The sequence below is a fragment of the Callorhinchus milii genome, unplaced genomic scaffold (genome assembly GCF_018977255.1).
Source record: "Callorhinchus milii isolate IMCB2004 unplaced genomic scaffold, IMCB_Cmil_1.0 Scaffold14, whole genome shotgun sequence".
Lineage (NCBI taxonomy): Eukaryota > Metazoa > Chordata > Chondrichthyes > Chimaeriformes > Callorhinchidae > Callorhinchus > Callorhinchus milii.
The window spans coordinates 11,255,702-11,281,304 of record NW_024704755.1 but is presented as its reverse complement, the minus strand read 5'-3'; the positions used below and the strand labels follow the sequence as shown (position 1 = coordinate 11,281,304).

The following is a 25,603-nucleotide window of genomic DNA, read 5'->3' as shown; positions in this document are numbered from 1 at the left end:
GTTGTCCTATAGCTTGTAGAAAATGACCACCACATCTAAGGAGAAATCAATCTTACTGTGCTCTTGCCCAGGATAGCGTACGTGTAATTTCATACCTAGAGATATTTGCATAATAAGATGGGCATATTGTTACATTGTGCGTATTTTATTACATTACTGTATATAGGTTTTCACTCACTTTAAACAGCACTTGGAATGTACACAATTCTATCTTAATATTCTGGTATTCAGATTTACAGCCATCAATCAGCATGTGCTTGTGCTGAAACTATATGTTAAATCCTGGAGAGGAAATTGCATAACACACTCATGAAATTGTTCTTTGCGCTACAGCAAGTTTCAGTGAGCTTTGAAGTTTTATGAAAATGCAATGTTATTAGTGATCATTTATGTCTTGGGACTGGTTTAAGTAACAAAGGGAGGTGTAATAAAGATGAATACAGTTGAATTTGCTTTCAGAGATACTTGCTTAACAGATGGGCATACACTTTATTGTTACATTGTGCGTATTTTACTACATTACTGTATATAAGTTTTCACTCACTTTAAACAGAACTTGGAATGTACACAATATTATATCTTAATATTTTGGAATTCAATATAATACACTTCCAAACAGTTCATATTTACACAAAAGCACATGACCAAATGTAACAGTAGGTATACAATAAAATATAGATTTTACAATCACATTTTATAAACACTTCTGATAAATACATTTGTGTATTTAACATATGAAAACATGTAACACAGAAATAGTTGCAATGATCTTTATAAGAAGAACATTACTGTTACTTGAATACTACTCATTTTTAATACAGACAGATTAATATTCTTTCCTTCACTTCATACAACTGATTACAATTTAGAAACTATTATGTACAAGATGCTTTAAAAAATCTTAATGCATAAGATTTTAATGCTAAAAGTTGTCTAACCTAAGAAAATCAATGAGTTATTTTTAAAAAAATATACAAAAACAGTGGAAGAAAACTACTCAGTAAAATTATCCGTGTGTTTTTTTTTGGTCATCAGTTTGCTTTGGAAAATGTTTAGCTGACACGATAAAGCTTGAAGTGTTGTTTGAAAGGACATAGTTCAAGAAACGGAACTAAACACATTTATGAAGAAAATCTGACGCGCTAACGGTTCCAAATGCTTATCAACATTTCCAACCTTTAAGCAACTGCAAAGGACACTGGTAATGAAAATGCCTCAATTAACTCCATTGATGTTTTCATTGCGGTTTGAGGCATATTCGGAAAACAGTTCATTGCTAAAGATTAGGATACATTATTTTCCCCCCACACATAGATGGTACACACACACACACCTACACAACAAATGCAGCCGATGCTCTGTCAAATTAACTTCTTTTTAAAAAATGGATAAATACTTGCTTGGAACAATACTGAAGTACGGAGGGGTAGGTGGAGACTGAGAGAAATACTGCACAGGACACAGTGCTGCTGGGATCAGAAAGATAGTCTGTGGAAGAAAGCGACTTCACACTGACTAGTGGAGACTTAGGGAGGGATGAAATTTCTACAGTTGATGCTCGAGAACCTTTGGATTTCAAGGGTAATCTGTTCAGGACTTTCCTCCAACTGGAAGAATGGGTGAGGGGGAAGGCCATGTTACACCCTCACTTAGTTCTAGCCTATTTATTAGTGATATTTTAGTTCTTAAGTATTTATAAGACCCATTAATACTAAATAATGCAATACTTTTAGCCATATTTATACACAGATTGAGACTATTGTCATGAAGGCCTTTTTGTATCATTAACATTTGTCACTTATATTGAAACTATAGGAACTAAGTTGAGACATTTTCTTCTAATATCACAAAACTTCATTGGCTGGGTTCAATACCCCAGACTCAGTGATATAAACCAGGTCCCACTAAATGGCTGCCTTCAGTGGTGCTTCCTGCACATGGAATGCGTGCACAGGAAGTGATATTTACAGGTGCCTCCTGCAACACTCTCTTTTAAAGAAAAACAGCTTGATGCTATGACGGAAGGAAGGTAGCGTGGGTATTGAGGGGGGAAAATTCCTTTCAAAATATCTCATGACAACTCAAAAGTGGAAGCTACATTTAGCAAAATTTAAGGCTTCGGATGCACCAGGGAATTAGTCTTGTGAGGAGCCACAGTTAGGCGAGAGAAACTGACCTCTTATACACTTATGAACTTGAATATATAATATAGCTGAAGATAATTTGGTTGATATAGATGAATATCTTTGTAGGCAAAGCAGTGTTAGTCCAGGGAGTGGAGTTCTGGGCCAGCTCATAACTGTGGGACGTTTTTTTAATGCAAACAAACTACTCTTTTTGTTTTAAACCTTCGATGCAATGAGAAGAAAGCGTGCCAGGTGATATTGCTCGCGCAGGTGCTTTTGAATTCCAAACCAAATCCCTGTGTGCATGTTGCTAAGGAAAGAAGTGGAGATATCCAAAGGTACACAATCAGTGGCAGATAGCCAGCAGCAATCCCCCACACTCCTGTACAATTAGCCACAGAAGTCAGGAGGTAAAAGCCAGCCACACTGCTATAGGACAGACACACCACTGAGTTGTATTGATAATGGAATCTGACATCTCCGCCACTTCAATAGAAAAAAAGTGTTCAAAATCCAGGAGTTTGTTGTTTCTTCACCCATTGCAGTGAGTCCCCTGTAAAGTTTTTTTTCAGCTGTCATATCGTGAGCCAATGCTTGAGCTAGGAAGTGATCAAATGATAACGTTACTTAATAATAATAATCCTTGTGTTTGATATAGTGCTTTTCACGTCTTCTAGACGTCGCAAAGCACTTCACAGAATAAACAGTAAAGTGAATTGACTGTGTATTTGTGGGCGAGACACAGTCGTGGATTGAAGTGACCAATTTATTATTATTTATCTAAAGTGACACAGACATAGTTCTAAGTAACTATGGAAATTGGATTCATTTAAACTATTTTGGGGGGATGGGTAGGAAGGTGGAAGGAATAACCAGTTTCACTTACTTTAAATTGTCGCACTTTCCCCTGTTTGACAAGATAATGTTCATTTTCAGGAGTGACGCAGTAGGCTATTCTCTAAGGGAGAAAAAACATTATCCATTGTAATCATTTGTAAAAAAATAAACTCTCTAGAATTTGCTCACTTTACATGTTTTAGCTAATGATCTCTTAGAAAACACCTTTCTTACAATTAGATGAATGTTGGACTAGACTGTCGGGTTTTGAAAGTTACAAACGCTTTCTCTGACAGGTATAGTGAGTGTTTCACAATTGTGTTGATTATTAATCTGTTAGAACCTAGAAACAGGGTTATTAATTGACATTGTTCTGGATAAAGATCAATCTAATTTAGTTAAAAGTATGATCCCACATTTTTTTCAAGGATCAGTATAATTATTTAACCCCCTGAATTAGACATATGTTGGTTGCATAACAAATACATTATTATTTATTTCCACATCATCAGCCTTCTTCAAAAAATTATATTAGGTTAATTCAAATTTATTTCACAAAGTGCTTTGAGGCATTTATTTTACATGAAGGGAGCTTATATAAAGTCAAATCATTCTTAATAATAATAATAATACAGGATTTCCTCAGAAATGGAAATGGTTGATAAATTCCAGATCGAATTACTTAGCTCTAGAAGCAAACCTTGGATTATTAAAGCCTGGGAGCTGATTCTGGTACTAACCTCCTTTAAGGTCCCAGGAACCGACAGCAGTTTGTAAATGGCATAGACTGGCACCAGTAACATTGAAGACATTGCAACTCCCCATCCAATAAGATTTGCCCAGTTTGGAAATACGTACTCATCATAGGTTAGAGGCTTGAACTTCACGATGCTGACAATCACTACAAACTGAAAGAGTAAAACATAGCAGGTTATTCATACTGGTAATCTTTGTCTGGAAGTTGGTTGATTGAATAAGTAGTACTGTAGCGAATGAAATGAGACAAATTGTAGCTTTCGAATGAAGATTGACCAATACACACGCAAAAGCTTAGATATTTACATCACCAATGAACAAGACAGAAATTGACTTATTAACTTCCAATCTAGTCAAAACTATCTGGCACTTTTATTGCAGCAATCAGAAGTCATAGCTTCCATGTTGTAGGAAATTGGCAGGATAGTGAGATTGTAAGGGAGGCTGTGTGGGATCCGACTTCCAAAATAAAGTTTATGTGAAGTAAATGAGATGGTGGAGTCTGGGGTGGACCTAGTATATGATAGGAGGGTAGGATGTAGCTAGGCACAAGTCAGTGTAACAGAGGTCTCAATAGTCAGGCATGTGATTTGTGAATTATTTACAGCCTACAAAATACACAGCCATTACACTTCACAGTAAATCCTGTGAAGCATGTTGTGATATCCTCCTGATGTGAAAGGCGCTAAACCAAATGCAAATATTATTAACATTTATTAAATGCTAATAATAAGCACGTATAGTGCATCCAGGGAAAGGGGAAAAGACATGGGCAATAAGATGGGGCTCAGCCATTGGTAGTATGAAGGTCTGAAAATAAATAAAGTATATAAAAGTGTGGTACGATGGCTTCAATGATGAGTGATTCAGTGTTTGGCTGATGGCTCAGTTAATTAACCCAATGCATAGAGTGAAGCTGAGTCGTAGAGAGGTGGAAAGTCCCCAGCTGGTTCCTTAGTGCGTGCTGAGTTAGTTATTCTCAGCCAGAGTCGGCTTGCTGAAGGAGAACATTTAACAAGCAGATAGTGCTGGGAGCCAAACCTACATTCTTCCAGTTGGATGGCAAGGGATGTGCTAGTCGTACACTCAGTTTACCTTTGAAATACTATGTAGAACATGAATCCAGATTTGAGCAGAAACTTTTGTCCGGTATGGATTTTCAATATCTTTTTGAATATCACATATTGTTCACTAATTGTTCCATTTCTTGGTGCACCAACGACCACAATGTAATTTCCAGCCCTGTCATATGAAATTTGTTACCTAACAGAACTGGCAGAATTGAATGTCAAAGGCTACACATATTCTCTTGCAAAGAGGTAAGGTGTAGCCAGGGAAATGCCAATGCAACTAAATTCAATAAGACACATGAAACATAACTTCATGATTTGATTCTGACATCTACCAGCTGCACATCCAGGCTCCTGCCAAAAGCATGTTGCTTCTGATTAAATAAATGCGACCAATTTCATAACCTTAAGGAAAGGTTACAAGATCCTCTTTGTAAAATGCAGCTCTGTTTATACTTTCCATTTCTTTTAAGTGCAAAATTTGCCCTAAAATTTTCTGTTGATTTGCTTACAGATACATTTAATCTCTCTGTTTATAAAATGTATGCAATTCAAGATATGTTAATTGATAAAAATAAGCCGGGTTTTCAGTATTTCAGTTTATAGTGTCACACTGACTTTGCTTGCTCCTTAACTTCTATTTTATTTTAAGTCTTAATGTCATAAAACATCTACTAATGCCCTGTTCTTCACACCTATTGCATGTTCTTATATTGCTTGTTTTGAGTTATAAAAGATGTTTATTCAAATTTCTGCAAAGTGTTTTAATATTGAAACCATTGTATTAAAGCAAGGTTATTTAGTGAAGTGGATCAGTGTTATATACCATTACTTTGCTCTGGCAGGTCATCTTCTATTATCATTTGTACCTACACGTAACTGACAATATTTGCATCTGTATCAAATGAGTTAGGTTCTCGTCAATCCAGATCATATACTTCTTGATGGAATCACAAAATTCCACATGAGATTTTCCAATTAAATCTGTTGACTAAGTTCTGATTTGTTCCGTTCATGCAATGAGGCTGTTCTGTAGCACCGATTAGATTAAGGGATATGGGAATAGGCGGGTAAATGGAATTAGGTTAGAAGATCAGCCATGATCTTATTAAATGGCGGGGCAGGCTCGAGGGGCTGAATGGCCTACTCCTGCTCCTATTTCTTATGTTCTTATAACTCGGTGAAGGTTCGAGGTTTTTCATGTTGCCATTCATGAAACACAATCTAAACGGGTTGGTTCGCAGCTTTCAGTGGTTAGGTAGCCTTTGAGATTTGACCCTTGGCTACTCCTCCTAATTATGTTATCTAGAATAAATCCAGTTTATCTCTGAAAAACAGAATTATCCTCTCTGCCACCTACTGCACCATTGTTACACCACTGCATATTATTTTGATACATTTAGTGACCTTACTCGTGTACATTTGAATGAGGTTGGGGATCAATTGTTAGTAAATTGTTACCCTCCTGTTTGCTTACCAGTAAAAATGCTGGGCTAACAAACTTCCAGCAGATTCTCCAATAGAGACCCGGTTTGGAACCCATCATTCTCTCAATATCTTCACTGAATCTGTCAACTCCTAACAGAAAAGGGAAAAAACACAGAACAAATAAGAGAATCGGTGAAACATTGGTGGGTAGTTCACCTTCCCTTTCAATTTAGTTGCAGGTAAAAACTAGGGAACTTTATTTCAAGTCACAAGAGAAAAAAGGAATCTAGATGGACATTGTAATTTCTCTAAATGCAGAAACCAACTTTAAAAAAGGGTATTAAAAAAACTGGTCTTAAAAGGATTCATCAACATATGCTCAGCAGATCCACTTTAATATTCTCACCCTGAATTTCAAACTGCTTCATGATCTCGTCTCTCTCTTTCTTTATAATTCAGCAGTATTTCCCGACCTATCAAGTTCTTCTCTTCCGTCCATGTTCTCTACTCTTCCAACTATGGTCTAATACTTGTTCTTCATTCCCTCCTTTCCAGCATCGGTGACCCAGACTTCAACCACTATACCCACACTCTCTGGAACTCTCTCCTAAACTTAACAGTAACCCAAAAATAACTTCAACTTAGATCTTCTCTCCTTACTTTCAAAATCCCACTTATGCCTTCAGATCGACTTCAAAGCCCTTCAGGTGCGATGATTCCATTGCTTTTATGAAGTGCTTTTGAGATGTTCATCCTTCACGAAAGGCGCTATATAATTGCAACTTGATATTCAGTGCAAGCTGAGATGTGTTTCCTCAATTTCAAGATTGATTTGACCATTAACTGAAAGGGTAGTTATAAAACATTCAACCAAACAAAGGCCAGCAGTTTGAATGGATAGAAATAAGCTGTTTAAACTTTTGGCATGAATTTTTAGATGATTTTTTTTGATATTTGAACCATTGAAATACTTTTATATTATGTTTAAAACCACAAATTCCGCTTTTGGAATCGTAGCTTTTTTTTGCAACATAAAATGGTGAAGTTGAATAGTATAAATTCTTCCAATTCACACTGTTTGCTTTTTTTGAAAGAAAATAACTTTTACTCAATAATTTGGAAGAGAGACTCATAAATATTAGAAATATCTTTTTCAATATAAATATTAAAATTGCATGAACCACAAGCTTATTTACAAAGAAGGTTAACAATGCGGTTAACATTTCTGTTCTGCATCACAAGCGCTAAGTCAGGTGATGTGTATTCAGATTTCAATTCCTTTACTGAAAGTTTTAAATGCTACATTTTTCTTTTACGACTTGTTCACTGAAAGCTCAGCTCAAATTCCTGGCAATACACATTACTGTCTTCCCAGTGATCCTAGTGAACGGATGATTTTCCACACAGCTCCGTTCACATCCACACAAGGTGATATTTACACTTGCAGTTGTGGCTGTTTCATTCTACATGACTTTTATGATTAAGATTAGCTTAAATCCAAATCTCTCAACAACGTTCACTTTCTTTAAATGTCATGTATGCCTTGAGGCTCATGACAACAGTCCCATTGGGTTGGATAGACTACTAGGGTCCATTCTCAGTCAAGAGGTGGAAGAAGAAATGCCAGATCACATCAACAGCAGACTCTAATTAAAGCCAAGGGCTACAATGCAATATCATCTGTCTTTCACCAGGTCATCTCTTGTCAGTTAAAACATTGATCAACAGCCTCAAATGACACCGCTGCATAATATCACTTTAAGAACTGCATACAACTGTGTGACTCGAAACGCAGTAACAGTAATAATGGCACAAGGAGCACAACAACTAGATTCAGGGAATGAGATTCTGAACATTGCTGCATTCACATTTACGTCAAAGTCCATTTTAGAAAAAAATGGTTCATGGAATGAGCTTTCCTTGAAAAATCTATTCCATCCGCATTTCATGCTGCATTACCAAGATCATTACAGACCCTTTTCTATTCTTTTTCTGGCACCATTTATATTGCTAGAGATCAAGGAAGTCATTGCTACTCACCTATTACAGATGCTTGCAAATTCGGAATAGTGTGCAAGACTTAAACGTTACTTCAAGCCTCTTAACATAATATAAAGCAAGGATATTGTGGCAGGTTACAATTGAAATATGAAATAAAACATACCGTAAAACCATGAGACTCCAATGGCTTCTATTAATACTCCAAAAAGGATAGACGTCCCTGCAGCAAACTGGTCCAACATTGTAAACACATAAATTCCACCCTGTAAGAGGCGAAAAATATAAAGATTTAAATAGTTCTTTATCAATTCATTTTGAGTAAAAAAAGTCAAAAGGTACAATGCTTGAGGTAAAGGTTACTGTGACAGTATCTATAATAATGATACAAATTAGCACTATAAAACCATTAACGTATTCAACAGTGGTTTGGGTGAAGAAGGCCCTTTTGTTTTCATCCTTTCAGAATACCCACCTACTGTCCTCTCATCTTGAATTCAAGCTTTTTTTTCAAAAAAAATCCCAGTGCTCTGGCCTCAACCACACTTCCTGGCAACCTGTTCCGAAAATTAAGTACTCTCTGAGTAAAGAAAAACTTCTGGATTTCTGCCCTGGAATGGCACTTCGTAACTCTAATCTTTATTCAGGTATCTCTGAATTATTAAGCTGTCCCTACACTTGACAATAATTACTTGTGTTGTATTTTGTCATATTTCAATATAATATGGGGCTATGAAATGCAAGTTCTTTCTGAAAATAATATTTTAGTATTTAATATTATTTGTATTAAAACTAACATTTTGGCTTTTGTCGACTGAAGTTAATCTACTGTATGATACCATTGTACATTCATTTCATCCTCATTAACTTATCTAACCTTGGTGTGTAATTTATCAGAAAATACCAAACTATGGATAAAAAGCATAGATTCATAGAGGGTACAGCTCAGAAACATTTGGCCCGTTCAGTTCAGCTGATGTTTATACTCCACACGAGAATCTATGTTAAATATGACTATGAATATGAAATGAACGGAATGAAACGGAGATTCCAAATGGATACAATTGAAACGCTGTCTATAAATAAGAAGCATTAAGACATTTCATTTAAGACGTTTTTCTGAGGAGTAAACTGTAGTCAGAAACAGAACAGAGTGACTTTTTAGGCAAGTGTCCTTTGCTGCTTTGGAATGCACTCAGTGTAAACATCTGTTTCAAATGCACAGTATAGTACCTCAATTATATGAATCACGCAATTCAAAACAAGCAAGCAATTCCTCAGTAACTGATTTTGATTTGGTTTCCAGAGATTATCAACACCGTTTGAAAGCAATTAAAAAACTGATGTGCGTTTAGAGACAGAGTTATTTTAATTTGCAGATTATACAACTGTTATTGCGTCCACTCTTCTGCCCACAGTTGTTATTTAAGAGGCTTATTGGTGTGAGGCCAAACTTTTGTTTGTTTAATTGTGCAATTATTACAATTCATTCAGTATTTACTGAGCACACATTGATTTACAGAATAATCAATGGTGACTCCCAAGAAATGCTAGCTTTCCAAGACAGTCCATTTTTAAAATGTTTTCGTAATAACACTGAAGACTCGACTGCGGAAACTTCCTCCTTGTCGGCCTCTCCAACTCTTCCCTCCACAAGCTGCAGATCATCCAAAACTCTGCAGCTCATGTCCTCTCCCGCACCAAGTTCTGTGACCCCATCACCCCCACCCGGATCCACTGACTCCCCATCCCTCAGAGTATAAAATTCAAAATCCTCCAGCCTGCTCCAGGTCTCCCGCCCGACCCGCCCTACCATCAGCGGCTGAGCTTTCAGCCTCTCTGCCCCCACTCTTTCGAACTCCATTCCGCAATCCCTTTGTCTCGCTCCCTCCCTTGTCTCCTTCAAGGCACGACTCAAGACCCTCCTTTTTGACCGCGCCTTCAGGTACCCTCCTACCCCCTCTGCCCTCCCTCATCCCAAACCTGCCCGCCACGCTCGGGTCCAGATCCCTGACTGTTCAGTGCCTTGGGATGCCCTCCTGATATGAAAGGTGCTTTACAGAAGTAATTTTACTGTTGTTGTTGAACAAATGTCGGGCGTAACTTTCTGTCCTCTCTCTGAACTGCAACAAAGAGAACAGAGTTGCTCCTGGTGTCCTGTGGTCTACAAACCTCCAGATAAAGTGGTCATTCACTTCAAGTTAATCAACCTTGCTGTGCACAAATTGGCTGCTGCAATTATCTACAAATACAGAGTCACAGATACCGATTCCCTATGATATGCTTTGAGTTAAAGTAATATGCAACACAAGGATTATTTCGTAAGTATGTGCGTGTGGGATTCTTCTCGGAAACTGGCCTCTCATTGAACTGAGTCTTTCTTTCAGCTGAATATGGGCCAGCAGTGTAATGAATGACGTGGTTGCTCACGACAAGGTAGAGTATTGATGGGCCTTACAAGTGCTACACAGGACTAACGATCACTCAACGAGTAACTCTTGTCAGTGGCTCCTGCAAAGAGATTAGAATGAAAACGGCGACTGGGTGAGCACAGTAATCGCTTTAAAATGTTCTATTTTCGTTAGATTGACATCCTCCCAATGTGAAAGGCGCAATGACAAATTGAAGTTTTATTTTAATACCCTTAAATTACTGGTTCGCTATTTGTTTCAGTGAACGGGCACTGTTATCATCACAATGATAAAGCTGTTCCTGCTATTGTGATTGCTTCATCTCTGTAATGTCAATGTGAGCGTTAGTAACATCAGACTTACGTTGGTGATACAAACCAATGCCGCCAGGAACGTGACTGCTGCAGTCGCAAAGCTAAAAAGCTTCCGATGCTTCTTCAGAATTTTGAAGTCATCCGTAATTCCAGTAACAACTGCTTCCATCCCTCCCATCTGAAAATAACAAGCCATACATCAGAAAGAAGAATATGCTATCAATTTCAAACCATAGAAATTTACGGTACAGAAGAAAGATGTTCAGCCCATCGTGTCTGTGTCTTCTCCCTCAAGAGCAATCTTTTCAGTCCCATTTACCTGCCTTTGCCACCATACCCCTGTAAGTGACTCATTTTAGAAACGACTTTTGAGAAACAACTTAGCACCAGTTAGAAATGGTCAGTTTTAACTTGATCAAAAGCTTTCTGAACTGACGGAACTATGGAAATGTCAGGCCGATGAGGGTGGATGAATGGAGGATCACAAGTTTGAATGAAGAAAGCCCTTCAGTTGATTTGATCTCATCCTTCCAGATATCTCAGGTCAGATATGGATTCTGGAAATACTTTTTGCTGCAGGGGAATAGAGTCTATTACGGAATAGATTTTACATGATTTGTGGAAGGAATGAGTCTGATAGATCAAATAGCATTTCCTTGTTCATATTTTCTTCATAATCAAAAGGCTTGTTGTCAGCAAGTGTCTAGGTTCACGGATGAAGAACACTCAATGTTGAGGGATCAAAAAACTGACTTTCTAGGAAAAAATGGGGAAAACAAAATAGAAATTTGATTGTGTTAATGCGGTTAAAGGGAATGGGACAACAGTTACTGACTAGAGAATTAGATACATTTGACCTTCAACTTAAGTGCATGGGGAAGGGTGCTAATGGTGTATCATAAGGTTGAGCTGTTATGTTGCTTTGTGATTTACCAAGTGTAGGAGCTCAGGCATAGAGATCTGGTGCACGTATTGTCTTTGAACATTTGTAATGCATTAGTGTGCAGTAATAGAGAATAGGTCAACCGGATTTTAAGATAGCAATGCAGCAAAACTACATACGATATTACTTACTGAGCTGTCAATTCCCAAAGTCAGCAGCATTATGAAGAACATAATAGCCCAAAAAGTTGACCCTGGCAGAGTTGAGATGGCTTCAGGATAAATAACAAACACTAAACCTGGACCTGAAAACAAGAGCAGCAACCCGTAAACAAACCAAATTGTAAGAATATACATGCATTTTCTATAAAAACATTGGAGCTCTGTAAGCAACAAAGTTTCCTGGAATTTTAAACTGGAGAGGGACAACATTTCCAGGAATTGTCTTGTAAGCCACTTTTAAGGTATCTTATCACACGCAAACCAATTCATTGGATTGCAGCTAACGGGAATATGTAAGACCCTTGAAACAGACATGTTTGACCTACTTGGCATCTCCCTCTGAAGGTTGGCTGAAATTGGAATTCCCTATGTGGGAAATCACAGTGTACACCAACACAACACTTCTCAACAGTACAGCACATGAAAGCAATGACAGCCGGGACTTGTATCTAAATTATATTTGTCCTTAAGCTGAAGTATCCACTTAAGATCATATTTTAAACCACAAAATTGTAAGGAGTGGCAGAGCAGTCCTAATCAATACTTCATCTTAGAGAGAGGTTTAAGCTCTTCAGCTGCATGTAATTAAGATCCATGCAAAAAATAGTAAAATGATAATATACGTCTAGGATTATAATAAATTTGTCGTCAATGTTAAAAAAAACTAATATTTAATGATGGAACATCCCAAACCAATCTCCAACTACAGGTTTCTGGGGCACATTCTTAAAACCCTTTGTGAGAAGTTTTCTGATCTTCTTTCAATCAGCTAAGCTCTAATTTTAAGAGGTCCCCTTTTAAGGTGAAAACGTTCATTACATGTAAAGCTGATTCTGCATATTTTCCTTAGTAGAGGCAAGAGGAGAAGAGCAGGACAGTCTACTGAAGAACAAACTCTGTCTCAACAGACCTGGCAACTGCACAGCCTTTATTTGATGCACAATCCACCTGAAACCATGCACTATGCTCACCAAATATTGAACTTGTTACCAATTTTTATATTGGGAGGCACAAAGAAGCATACAGTGATTTTTCTTGTGTTGTAAAAAACACTGAGCACAGAGAGTGCATTTCTGCGGCGTACAATTCCTAGGAGACTGATACCCATGAAAACAAAGGACTTAGTTATGGTTGCCGCCACTTAGATCGACTGAATGCATTATTTTGTGCCAGGAGCCTGAAATTAACCTTGTGTGTATTTTAAAGAGTATCAGGTATAATAACAGACAATAATACTACTTGTATTTGATATAGCACTGTTTGTGCCTCAAAGAGCTTCAGAGGTTTAATTGTAAGATGTGGTGACTGTATTTTGTAGGCAAACGCTCCCGCACTCGCATTTATAGAGCGCTTTTCACGTCGGGAGGACGTCCCAAAGCGCTGAACAGTCAGATGTCGGGGCCCGAGCATGGGGGAGGGGTGGTGTAGGGGTGAGGGAAGGCAGAGAGGTGGGAGGGCGACCAAAGGCACAAACAAAGAGAAGGGTCTTGAAACCGGCCTTGAAGGAGGCAAGGAAGGAAGTGAGACGAAGGGACCATGGGATGGAGTTCCAGATTGTGGGGGCAGAGAGTCTGAAAGCCCAGCCATCGATGGACATGGAGCAGACTGAAGCCCGCTGAACGGAGGGAGCGGGCAGGTTGCACACAGCAGTATCCCACAAAAAGCCATGAGGTGAATGACCAATTTTTATCCGGGGGATTGTTGGCCAGGGAAAATGGGAGAAATTTCCTTCTCTTTTTGAATAGTGCCACGGGATCTTTTAATGTCCACTTGCGCAGGCAGATGGGACATTGGCAGCTGACCCCTGCATTGTACTGAAGTAGCAGCCTGAACTGAGTTAAAAGTACTAATTTTTTTTCACAGAGGACCAAAACATTTCTAGTCTGCTGCTGTGTACTTGAAATGGAAACTGAACTGAAACAGTATCTATATCCTAAGGGTTTGGTGCCTAACTGGTTTGGTAGGGAGTCACACAGAGCAAATGATCCCTGCTCCATCCCAAGATAGCTGACTTCAAACAGGATAGCATTAGTGGTGCTACACTTCGCCTCAGTGTTCCCAGGGACGAAAACATTAAGAACTCCCACTGCCGATCACTAGTAATCGACCCCTGGTAGAAAGGGCATAAGTTTGAATATTGAATGAAGTTAGCAAGTGATTTGGAATTGTTTACCCCAACCCGCACTCACACACAACACACACACATAACAACATGGTACAGCCTAACAAAGTCTGGGCCTAGGCAGGAAGACTGACAACTTTGGCAACACACCAGTGGGTTGCTGGCATCTGTGGTCCTATTCCTCAGCAGGAGTCCATGTTTTCAGAAGAGAAAGGCAGAAAACTTGGAAAAACAAATGTGCTTACCATCTGTTGCTACCTCAGCAATGTCAACTCCATGCTTGAATGCCATGTAGCCCAATACAGAGAAAATTGCGAATCCTGAGAAGAAGCTGGTCACACAGTTAATGGAGCTGGTGAGAATAGCATCCCTGCACAGAACATAAGATAGGCCATGTAACTACCGAGAATATGGGTTACAATCATTTGTGAGTCATATATTAAAAGAAAATAAAGTATAGAACGTTTGCTCCTGGTTCAGTCCAATGATACATGGACACCAAGGATATAAAATGTGACTACAAAATGTCATTGAAAAAACAGAGAGTGTCACCACATGTGTAATAATAATAATCCTTGCATTTGATATAATGCCTTATCACATCTTCGAGACATCTCAAAGCGCTTCACAGAATATACTGTAAAGTGAATTGAACATTTCATAAAAAGAATTAACTGACACTGAGGTGTAGACTGGATTTATAATGCCAGGCGTGAACTGCCAATATAAGAAAGTGGAATAGGAAGCCATATTCCTACACTTCTCCTGGAGTCTTGTCTAACAATCCCCTCGATAAAATATGGCATTCACTTCATGGCTGTTCGTGGGACATTACTTGTGTGCAAATTGTCTACCATGTTCATCCACAAAATAAATACAATGACACCACTTTACAATAAAATCCTGCCATGCGCTTTGAGGCATACGACCAGAGTGAAAGATGCTGTTTAAATGCACATCTTTGATCTGAGTCCCAATTTTAAAGATTCTTCATCATGTGTGCCTTTTTTTCCCCACAATGTTCTTAGAAAACTATAATTGGCTCTTTAATAACATAAAAAATGATTCATGGATGTCCCAAAGGCTCTTGAGTGGATTAGAGGGAACAAGCATGTTGTCATTCCTTTCCACCAGACTTAGAAAAATTGCAATAAACTAGCTTCACCCGTAAGACTGAATAGGAAGAATGCTACAAAATTTGCACGCTCACACTCTGAAAAGCTAAGGAAAATGTCCAAGTCTAGACCCAGGTGGAATTTCTCCTTCCAGGAGTGGGGCTCCAGTGTAATTCACATTGCACAAGGCTCCATTTTCACTGCGTACTTAGTGGTAAATTGCTGCCAATGTTGTAGTGATTCTCCAGCAGACATACAACAGAACCATATCTCTATGGCATTATTGTACCATGGTTACAGTGTCTTTATAATATAAATCATGGTTCAGAATAGTAACATCGAAGTTGTAACACAATAACCCTTGAAGTTAAGCAAGCAAAACTTCAAAGATTAACAGTCAGTAATGTCAATTAATTCCTTGACTCTTGTTTTCATCAGCTCACTGTTTAAAATAATAGTTTCAAAATCAACAGAAACCAAATGTTAATTATTAGTCATGATTTTGAAATGGATTACTGATGGCAAAACTCCCTGGAATAAGGAGCGCTATCTTCTACAATTCCATTCCTACAATGCCCATCGATAAGCCCTGTAGTGCTATTCAGATGGGAAATGTGCGAAGTAGAAGGTTGGTCTGTAAAATTAATCAGTGTAGGATTTGAAAAGTTTACAATTTCATTGATTCAGATATGTTCCACTTTGCCCGCCAGTCTGAAATTTCTCCAACTGGTCCTTTCCTGCAGTGCCATATTAAGCTGCCCAACAAACGAGAAGCTTCTAGATAATTTTTAAATGGTTATGTTTGGCTTTTTGACAGGAATGCACTAACAAGCATCTAGTGTTACATTAGATAATCTTTATTTTAGTTCCGTGCTTTCCCCTGAAAAATTTCAATTAAATTCTGAACACAAAGACACACATTGCACAATACAGATACCACCATCTGTCATAGTCCAAGAGACCAGAGTTTTAAATGGAAGGAATATCTGACTTCACTTGTGTTCTGTAACTCATTTGCCTCAGATTCAGCCAACACTTGAATGAGCCACATTTCTCGGGTTAAGAGGAGGAAATAACAAATAGAAGTGTGTGTCAGTGTTAATCAATAGAGATTTGTACAGATCAGTTGAAGTGTGGTTGAATAGTTCATTACAATTTGAACTAGGGAAACCCAAGCAACTTAATTGACAGAAGAGTGAACAAACATGGGTGTATAACCAAACATGCATTGAACATGGGTCAGACCCATGACACCAATTTTAGAAACCATATCACGCGAACATGTAGGGCAATGTTGCAGCGATTCTCCAGCAAACTCAAATAGTTGTAAAGAGAACAGAAGTCTGTGGGGAATGGTGGGTTTGTGGACCTACGAGAGATGTTCTATATAGGAACAGCCTGTACTGAAGTCTGTGTTGCAGCTGGGATTAGAGAGATGTTGCATTCATGAGAAATGCTTTGCAAACTGGCTTGTTAGTGCAAAGGAAATCCATGTTTACCACAAAGATAATAATAATAATAAAAGATTCCATGCAGAAGTATCATTTGTTGTATCATTTGTAAACACCATCATTTGCCCAGAAGAACCCTATTGAAAACTAGCTGCAAAATTAAGACTCAATGATAATACAGTAATAATAGTCCTTACATTTGGTATTGTACTTTTTCACGTTAGCGGGATGTCACAAAGCACTCAAAGAATTTTGGGAATTTTACCTGTAGCAGTTATTATTGAATTTATTATAACTGGCAAACGCAATAAGAACTCCAAATCCAGCTCCAAGGGAATAAAAGATCTGAGAGGCGGCATCAATCCAAACCTGCAAGAAATAAAGGAAAATATTTGTGACACAAAATCCGCAGCCTCTGCAGGAAAAAACATGGCATTAAGCCTCATTGATGCTTGGTGCTTGTTCATTGTTCTTAAAACATATGGATAATTTCCACATTGTAACTATCACCATTAAATCAAAGGAACAATTTATGAATTGGTTTCACCAGACTAGTTTGGCTGAAGATGGCTTATCAGCCCACCTGATCCTGCCACAACGCCCACCCCACAAGCTGTTTTGTTTTAATCAGTGCAGTGTCCTGGCCTCGACCACCCTTCATGCAACCTGTTCCAATCAGTAATTACCCTTTGGGATAAATTTAACCTTCCTGGTGTCTGTCCTGAAATTCCAACTCTAAACTTGTGACCTCTTGTTCTACTCTCTTAATGCATCCTAAAATATTGTTCGAGGTTTACTTTTCCAATCCCATTTAAAATTGTAAAACCTCTTTAAGGTCCCCTCTAAGATGCCTTCTCTCGAGACTGTCTATATAATCTTAATCAAAACCTGGATTATTGGTTTCAAAATGTTCACAGATATCAAACATTATTCATGCAAGAAACAGATAGGGTAGGTATTCTGGATGAGATCAAATGAACCAAACAACATTTTTTCATTCCATCTCTACTGGAACGTATTGCTAGGAAGAGTGGTCAAGGGCAGGAGTCTGGTTTCAGTTAAAAAAAACAGCTTGAGCCTGTGATCGTAAATTGTAGTCCAGAAGGATGAGATGATATGGGCCAAAGGGCCTTCATCACAAGAACTAATCTATGATCTTGTGACTTGTCCCAGCGTTTGACAAGGCCTGACCTGTGCAATAGTTTACACAAACAGATTAAATATTGACATATTGAATAACAATTTAACAGTATTAAAGAACTGCACATTGGTGATCTGAAGTTGAATGAGTCTTGCACATGTTACATGTGAGATCTTTGTTTCATTATGCACTAAGCTCACAAAGTAAAATTTATCTTGTATTCATGGCCTTCAGTCTGTCATGTTTTGCTGAAGTCTGATGAGGTAGAAGGTTTTAAAGCTGCTTCTGCCTGAGATAATCTTTCTCAGTAGGTTGCCTAAAGGCAGGTACTTTCAGAACTAATCGGTGGAAGACATCCCATCCCTTTTGATGGCTGTTTTGTAGAGCTGATGAGAATGAAATGTATCCAATGGCCAACAAATCAAAGATACTGCTGTTTTCATAATAGTCTTTTGATTTAACTCATTTTCAGTGTCTGATCTTTCATAAGTTGACTGTATTTAACAAAACATCATTAAATTGTGGCAGATGTACTTGGTTGGTGGTCTAAAGAGTAATGAATCTCTACATTTAGAGCTGAGGAAGCCAACAACTTGAGCCAAACTGAGCCAAATGGAATGTGGAGGCCTTGGTGTGACAGAATTCGAGCCAACAACATTCGAAAGGGAATTGACATACTTTGAGAAAACATAGGTATGGATAAAGAGCAGGGCAAAGGGTTTAGAGTGAGTGGTTGCAGTGAATAGCTAGAACAGCACAGGTACAATGGATCAAGCAGGCTCCACTGCTTGTTGACATGTTTACAATTGTAGCAAACCTTCTCTTGTGGGGTGGCTGATTTTGGCACCGTCATGCCTTTTTGAACTGGTAAAGAGTGCATTGAGAAAAGTCAGCTTGTAATTTTAATAGCGCGGAAGTGAATTAGTGAGCTTTATATAAACCTGGGACTCTGTGGCTGGCAGGAATATCCCCTCTTTATAGCATTAATTGAATCTTTGCTTCCATGTCCATGCTGAGTGAGGTGGGGGATCTGATTCAATGGTCAAAACAGTCTAGAGCAACAGTCTAGAGGTACAAGTCCACTTCTTATAAACAATTGAAGGAAGTAATTTATTTCTTATGTTATAAACTGCATGCGTTTGTATAAACTTGTAGCCTTGAGGATTTCCTGAAAGGTCAAATAACAAAGTAACTCGATTCCTTTGTATCACTATTAATAAGAAGAGTAATGAGTTGTAGCAGCAATGTTTTGGCTCTGAGCTTTGTAATCTTTCAGTTATCTTTCACTTTTTAGCATTTGTTTTCCATCAAAAGGTGTTCAGGAGTTACCATGAGGGTTTCTTTCCTGGTATTTTATGGCCATGATATTATTCTATTACATTATCACTGTATATTTTGCCTACAAAATATACAGTCAATTCACTTTCTCTGCTTGAGATGGGTAATTGAGATTGTTCAGCTCAGAACACTTTTTCCATGATGCAGAATGGGCCAGTTACACAGCGCTAATGAAGCTCCTCTTTGAGTTAGAAGTAAGTTTAAGTCACTAGTAAAGTGCAGTTTCCTCGGGTGGCTTTAAATGTTTACATCTGTTCCAGATTGAATGACTTGCATGAGCAGAGGCTGCCAAGTGTTCAAATGTCAAGATTTGTTTTTCTCTTCTTGCTTTTTTGTTTCAGAAAAAAATACTAAACACATGTTGCTACTGGAGCCTCTCTGAATCATCTGGAAACATTTGAATACCACAAAAGGGAATATTGTTGATTGCAGGGGAAATTTAATGACAGTATAAATGTTAACATTATTATGTCTATCTAGGAAAAGGGGAATGGTGTAGTTTGTTTCTAGCAAACTGCTGCAGTTACCACTGCAAGAATGAAAGACCAGTGCTCATCATTACAGAGCTGCCAAGTTCTACAAATAGATTTCATGGAGATTATCCAGCAGGGAAGAAAAGTCTTCTGTCAGATTCCCATCCACCTCCTCCTCAGCCCCCACACAAAAAAATGTGGATCCCATGCATTTCTCATTGAAGATGAGTTTTCCAGTAAAACTACTAAATTATATGAAAGCTATTTTAATGGTTCCCAGTTACTTGCTGCTAACCACATCAGTGTGGAATTGCTACACAGCCCTGGAAGGTCTTGGGTTCTCGACATTCTTGTTGCGTAACGAGGGATGGGTGAGTATGTGGATTAGGCTACCCAGGGAGGCAGATTGTGTCAGCAAGATCAAGTGGGAAGAAGACAGCTACTTGGTGAAGAATTCATTTGAAGTCACATCTGGGGACATGTCAAAGTGCTTAAGGAGTAATATTAATAGTAATCTTTGCCCGTGATATAGGGCCTTACCACGTCATTGAGACGTCTCAAATTGCTCAAATCGCACAATATATTGTAAAGTGAATTGGCTGTGTATTTTGTGGGTGAAACGTGGCAGCCAATTGTGCACAGCAGTGTGCCACAAACAGTCATGGATTGAGAGACCAAATTTTTTTGAGGGATTATTACTGCTGGACTCTTAACAACTGGGTTCCTACTTACTGCTAGGTAACCAGAGTAAGGAAATATGTAGTAATGTGTTTTGTGTCTGGATGTGCAAGGCACAAACACAGACGGACCCTGTTAGACCATGCCTCGGTCTATATGTACACATTGCACTAGAGACCTGGAATCTGCCTTCTATTATATAGAGTGCAGGTGGCAAAGTAACTGCTGGAAACCACAGCTACCAGCACATTGTGTGCATGCACAAGTTCAGTGAAGACATCAGCAACCAGAACAGCTAGAAGTGCTAACCCACCACTGTCTTCGATTGTGACCTATTATCACACAGGGACTGATTATTTGTACCTGAACCCACTGTGTTATAAAATGATTCTGACTGTATAAAGGTAATCTTTAAAACACAGCTATTAAACAAAAGTCCAACAAAATCACACTCGTCCTTTGGATCAAATCTTTTTATAAGTGAAAAAAATATCTTACCCGAGCTTCCTTCAGGCGGTCCAAGTCGATGCTCAGGTAGGCCTTGATTCCATTCATTGCACCCGGCAGTGTGATTCCCCGAATCAGCAGCACAAATAACACCATGTATGGCATGGTCGCTGTGATCCACACCACCTACAGAGGAAAGCAAACAGATGTACTCTATTCTATTTTGACAAGTTATTTTATTCTGCACCCAGTTCTTTGACGTCTTTTCACCTTGGGAGAAGGTAGCCTTGGGACGTCCTCCTGACGTGAAAGGTGCTATATAAATGCAATTTATTGTTGTTGTTGTTGTTGTTGTACCACCTTGGCAGGAATGGAGAAATGGAGTTAAACTTGAAAACTTGATCCTCAACAGAGATTGCACCTGGATCATTTCCATAACAAGATATTATACTTCATTTCTCCAACCTACAAGTTACAATCGCACTTCTGTTTTTCATTTATCTCCTCATGAAGTGAGCAAACAACGTATAAGACTAAAATGAATAAAGGTTGTCATTCAGCCAACGGAACACAAGGTCTTTGGCTCAAGAATCCATGTTAGAACTGCGACCAAATGTTGACACTAATTTTGTGCGACAGATTGCTGCATTATTTCAATACCACCCTGAACATCAGTGAGTTGTGCATGGGGGTTTAGGATCAGAGGAAGATAAAATACAGTCCTTAAGAGGAAAGTAAGTGGGGTTTCCCTAGAGAAAGCTTGCCCACCTGCTTCACCCCCCTGTCCACCATCAGCAGTCAGGCTTCCAGCATACCTGCCCCCACCCTGTGGAACTTCCATTCCAGACTTCCATCATCTCACCCTTTCCGGCACATCCTTCAAGGTCTGCTTCAAGACCTTCTTCTTCGACTGCGCTTTCAGCCATCTCTCCCCTCCCCACCCCCCCACACCCCCCCGCCCCAGCTCAGGTGCAAGCGTTAAACTCTCCAGCGCCTTGGAATGTCCTCCTGATGTGAAGGCGCTTTAGAAATGTAAATTTGCATCGTAATTTATTGTATCCCAGAAATGTGGAACTTTGAAAAACAAACTACAGTGGCATAGGGTGCACTGCGGTGAAATCTGATGTAGCAACAACAACAACAACAAGATTACATTTGTATAGCGCCTTTCACATTGGGAGGACGTCCCAAGGCGCTGGAGAGTGTACAGCATTTCAGACCCGAGCTGGGGTCAAGAGGAGAAGGGAGGGAAGGGGAAGGGGGGTGACTAATGGCACGGTCGAAGAGGAGGGTTTTGAGGCGGAACTTGAAGGAGGCTAAGGACAACATGACGGCACTATGATACATTCCAATATGAATACTATACAAATGTAATTTTGTTGCTGCTGTTATTTTTTTCTGCTGAGAGATTTGCCAGCACTTGACAGACATGGAATAAAAATAGACTTTTGTGGAACATCTGTTGTCCATGTAAACAGTTTGATATACCGCACACCATCTTCTAAACAGTTACATGTGCACTTTGGGACCTTAGGCAACATGCTTCTGTCACACAAGTTCCAAACACTTTAAAGTGAGTCATGGAAACACCTTGGGTAACACTGTAAAGACATGGCAACTGAAAAGTGTAGTTGACATGTTCATCGTGTGGAAGTGTAAGGACTGACCTTTCATATATTGTAAAATTAAAACAGATGCGTTTACTACAAAGTGAACACTGAGCAAAGATACTGCATTCTGATTTCAGCTTTGAAATTGCCATGATGCAACTTGGTTTCAGGCTCTTCTTAACAGCCCAGTTCAAATCGTGCACAATGTGTGTCCTACTTCACCAGGCAGTGCATAAAAACACCCGCTGGCTCAGAGAATGGCCTGCTGTGCAAGTGCCAGAACAATGACATTTACTTTGGATTCATATAATCAGAGTTTTGAGCACATCGTCAAAAGAGAAGTTTGCTGGGTGTTTTGAAGGGATGAGAGCAGGTGGGCCAAACTTTCTGAGTCGTGATACAAGTAGGACGTGATACCTTTCCTGAAGTCTTCACCCCTTTCCAGATGCTGAAGTAGATAACGATGACCACAACAAAGAGGCAGAGGGAGAGCTGCCATCGTGGCGATCCCAGGTTATGGATTCCCGCACTCTCATGCAGATTGAGAACTCCACGTCTATTGAAAGAGAATACCATCAGCGGTGAGTAACAGAGTGTGTGGCAATAGATCAATTTGCCTTTATAATTGAAACTACATGAATCTCAGATGCTGCAGTTAATACATTTCTGTTGTAACAATTCACCTAATGGAAATCCATTTGACACCTACAAGGTTATAAAAATGTCAGACAATAATATATTTTTGTACAAAGCACTTCTGATGACCAGGTCATCACTTAAGCACTGAAGTGCCTGCATAGTCATTTGCCAGCATTTTGTTTGATATTTGAGATTTTTGTTCAAAATTCAAACTTCAGAGAGAAGAATCTGGGGCTGTAAACAGGAAAGCGCAGTGTGTGTGTTTCTTTTTTAATAACAAGCTGCTTATCTATCTTACAAACTACTTTGAAATGAAACTTCGAGAATGGCCTGCCCTTTGGCACACCCAGAATACCCACTGCTGCATTTTTGTAGCATGTATCTTGTTCTAACACAGGATTGTGAAGGGCTAGACAGAAACAACATTCAAAAGGTTAAGCTTTGACATCTTGGGTGAAATATTATTGCTGGGTCCACCACTCAATCGCATTAGTGCCGTGATCTACAGAGCCAATGCCAGTTAATAGTGTGCAAATAAAGGTCATATTTTAATTCTCCATAAACAGTGGCACTTGGTCTCTGTAACATGCCATTATGAACCAGTAAAAGGCCAAGCTAATGTTCATTAATGTTGTCCAGTTAACTACAGATTATCTTGTTTTATTTCTTTGAGGTTTATGACCCTCAATGGTAAAGTCCTCCCTGAGACAGTGCTGCAGTGTTGTCATAATATTGTCAGATATTCTTTCTTTTCGAATTTTTTTTCTTAGTCGCGCGTTTGAACAAATGCTTTTAACACAAGGAGCGCAAAAGGAAAATACTTTTTTCACTCAGAAAGTTGTTGAGATGTGGAATGCCTTGTAATAATATGTTAATAATAATCCTTGCATTTGATATAACACCTTATCACGTCTTCACAGAATATACTGTAAAGTGAATTGACTGTATATTTTGTGGGCGAAAGGTGGTAGAGGCAAAATCCATTGTGGGTTTGAAGAGGAAAGTAATAATAATCCTTGCATTTGATTAGCACCTTATCATGTCAATGAGACATCTAGACAGATAAATGAAAGGTAGCGTCTCGAAGGGGTGGGGGGATAAGGCAGAACAGTGGAATTAAATGAACACCTTGCTCTGAGAGTCAGTGCAGACTCGATGGGCCGAATGACCCCCTCCTGTGCCTTAATTTCTATGGTTCTATGATTCTAACTACTCAGCTCCCATGTGTGGCCATTCACTACCAGTGCTCTACAACAAACATATGTAATATCTTTAAATCACCATCACATGTTCATTGAAAGACCATCTATATACGCTTTTAACACCGTAATGCAGAAAGTCTAATGGTAAACTCCACACATTGGGAGAAACTCCCTTCTCTTTTTGAAAAGTGCCAGTGGCTCTTTAATGTCAATCTGAAGAGGCAGACAGGAATTCACTTTAATGTTTCACGCTGCAGGAAGACACCTCCAACAATACAACGCTTTCCCAACACTGCACTTGAGGGTCTGCTGAGATTATAAGTCTCAACATTACAATGTAGGACTTGAACCCACAACATCGGTCTCAGAGGTGAGACTGCTACCAACTGAGCCATTCTAAGACCCTGCAAATAAATACGCACACAAAATACTGGGTATTTTGCAAACAGTAAAGGACATTCCTTCCTGAAATCACATAAAAAAGTTACTGAAATGAAAATGCATGAATAAAATACATTTTATTTATTCCATTAATTCTTACTGGAGGCAGTTTTGAAGTTGCCTCATCACAATCTATTTGAAGCTATTTGGGGAATTTGCTTTATCTATTTTTCAATGGTTCGATATTGCACACTATCACATGCCAGATAATGATGAAACATTCAACGAACAAACAGCTTACATTGCGCACAGCACACCCTCTCCACTAATTAGTGATGGATATGATCTGAACAACTGGATGTTGCACAGAGCCAGTGATGTTTCAAAAGTCATGCTACTCCTTTAAGTATCTGTCAAGAAACTTGGGCTGAATTGTTTTACAAAGAAGATCATCTCCTCTCTGACACAAAGCTGCCAAAACCCATTGGGTATTTAGTATTTGCTTTATCTACACTACATATGAATAGAAATGAATATGATAATGTAATACATGGGGGAAAAGTCATTGCAGGTCCAAGTAACACATTCCTATGTAAAAGTAGAAGTAAAGACTTCTACTTTACACTTGGCAAGCTGATGCCTTGTTCAAGTTAACCCACAGGAACCATAAACTGAGGGAACCTGTTCATGGCAGATATTTTAAACCTATTCCCTCACTGTTTCTCCACACTAGTTAACATCCTTCTCTCAAGTATCTATACCCTTTTCAAGTATCTATACCATTCTCTCAAGTATCTATCTCCCATTTAAATTTCCCAGTGGATGTACCTTTCTGGGACAGGAAGGTTTTCACAAATGCACAAGTGAAATCAAAATGTGTTTTTCGATCTCTCTTCTTATCATATTAGCTCTAATTTAAAGATTAAGTCTTCTGGTTTTGGATCCCTCTACCAGAGGAAAGA

At 38.8% G+C, this 25,603-nt stretch overlaps 1 protein-coding gene across 1 annotated transcript in view; it reads right to left on the bottom strand.

Moving 5' to 3' along the window:
* Positions 1 to 469: 469 nt before the first annotated feature.
* The window catches only part of slc6a2 (solute carrier family 6 member 2), a 39,762-nt gene continuing 14,628 nt past the window's right edge, over positions 470 to 25,603 (bottom strand). The window contains exons 4-14 of the mRNA XM_007889489.2: positions 22,837 to 22,975; positions 20,861 to 20,995; positions 16,998 to 17,101; positions 14,412 to 14,536; positions 12,015 to 12,127; positions 10,990 to 11,118; positions 8,382 to 8,481; positions 6,267 to 6,367; positions 3,704 to 3,871; positions 3,013 to 3,084; positions 470 to 2,725 (exon numbers count right to left, since the gene is read on the bottom strand). Of these exons, the coding sequence (XP_007887680.1) occupies positions 2,702 to 2,725; positions 3,013 to 3,084; positions 3,704 to 3,871; positions 6,267 to 6,367; positions 8,382 to 8,481; positions 10,990 to 11,118; positions 12,015 to 12,127; positions 14,412 to 14,536; positions 16,998 to 17,101; positions 20,861 to 20,995; positions 22,837 to 22,975 (1,210 nt within the window). The 3' untranslated portion in view covers positions 470 to 2,701. The remainder of the gene's footprint in view (positions 2,726 to 3,012; positions 3,085 to 3,703; positions 3,872 to 6,266; positions 6,368 to 8,381; positions 8,482 to 10,989; positions 11,119 to 12,014; positions 12,128 to 14,411; positions 14,537 to 16,997; positions 17,102 to 20,860; positions 20,996 to 22,836; positions 22,976 to 25,603) is intronic.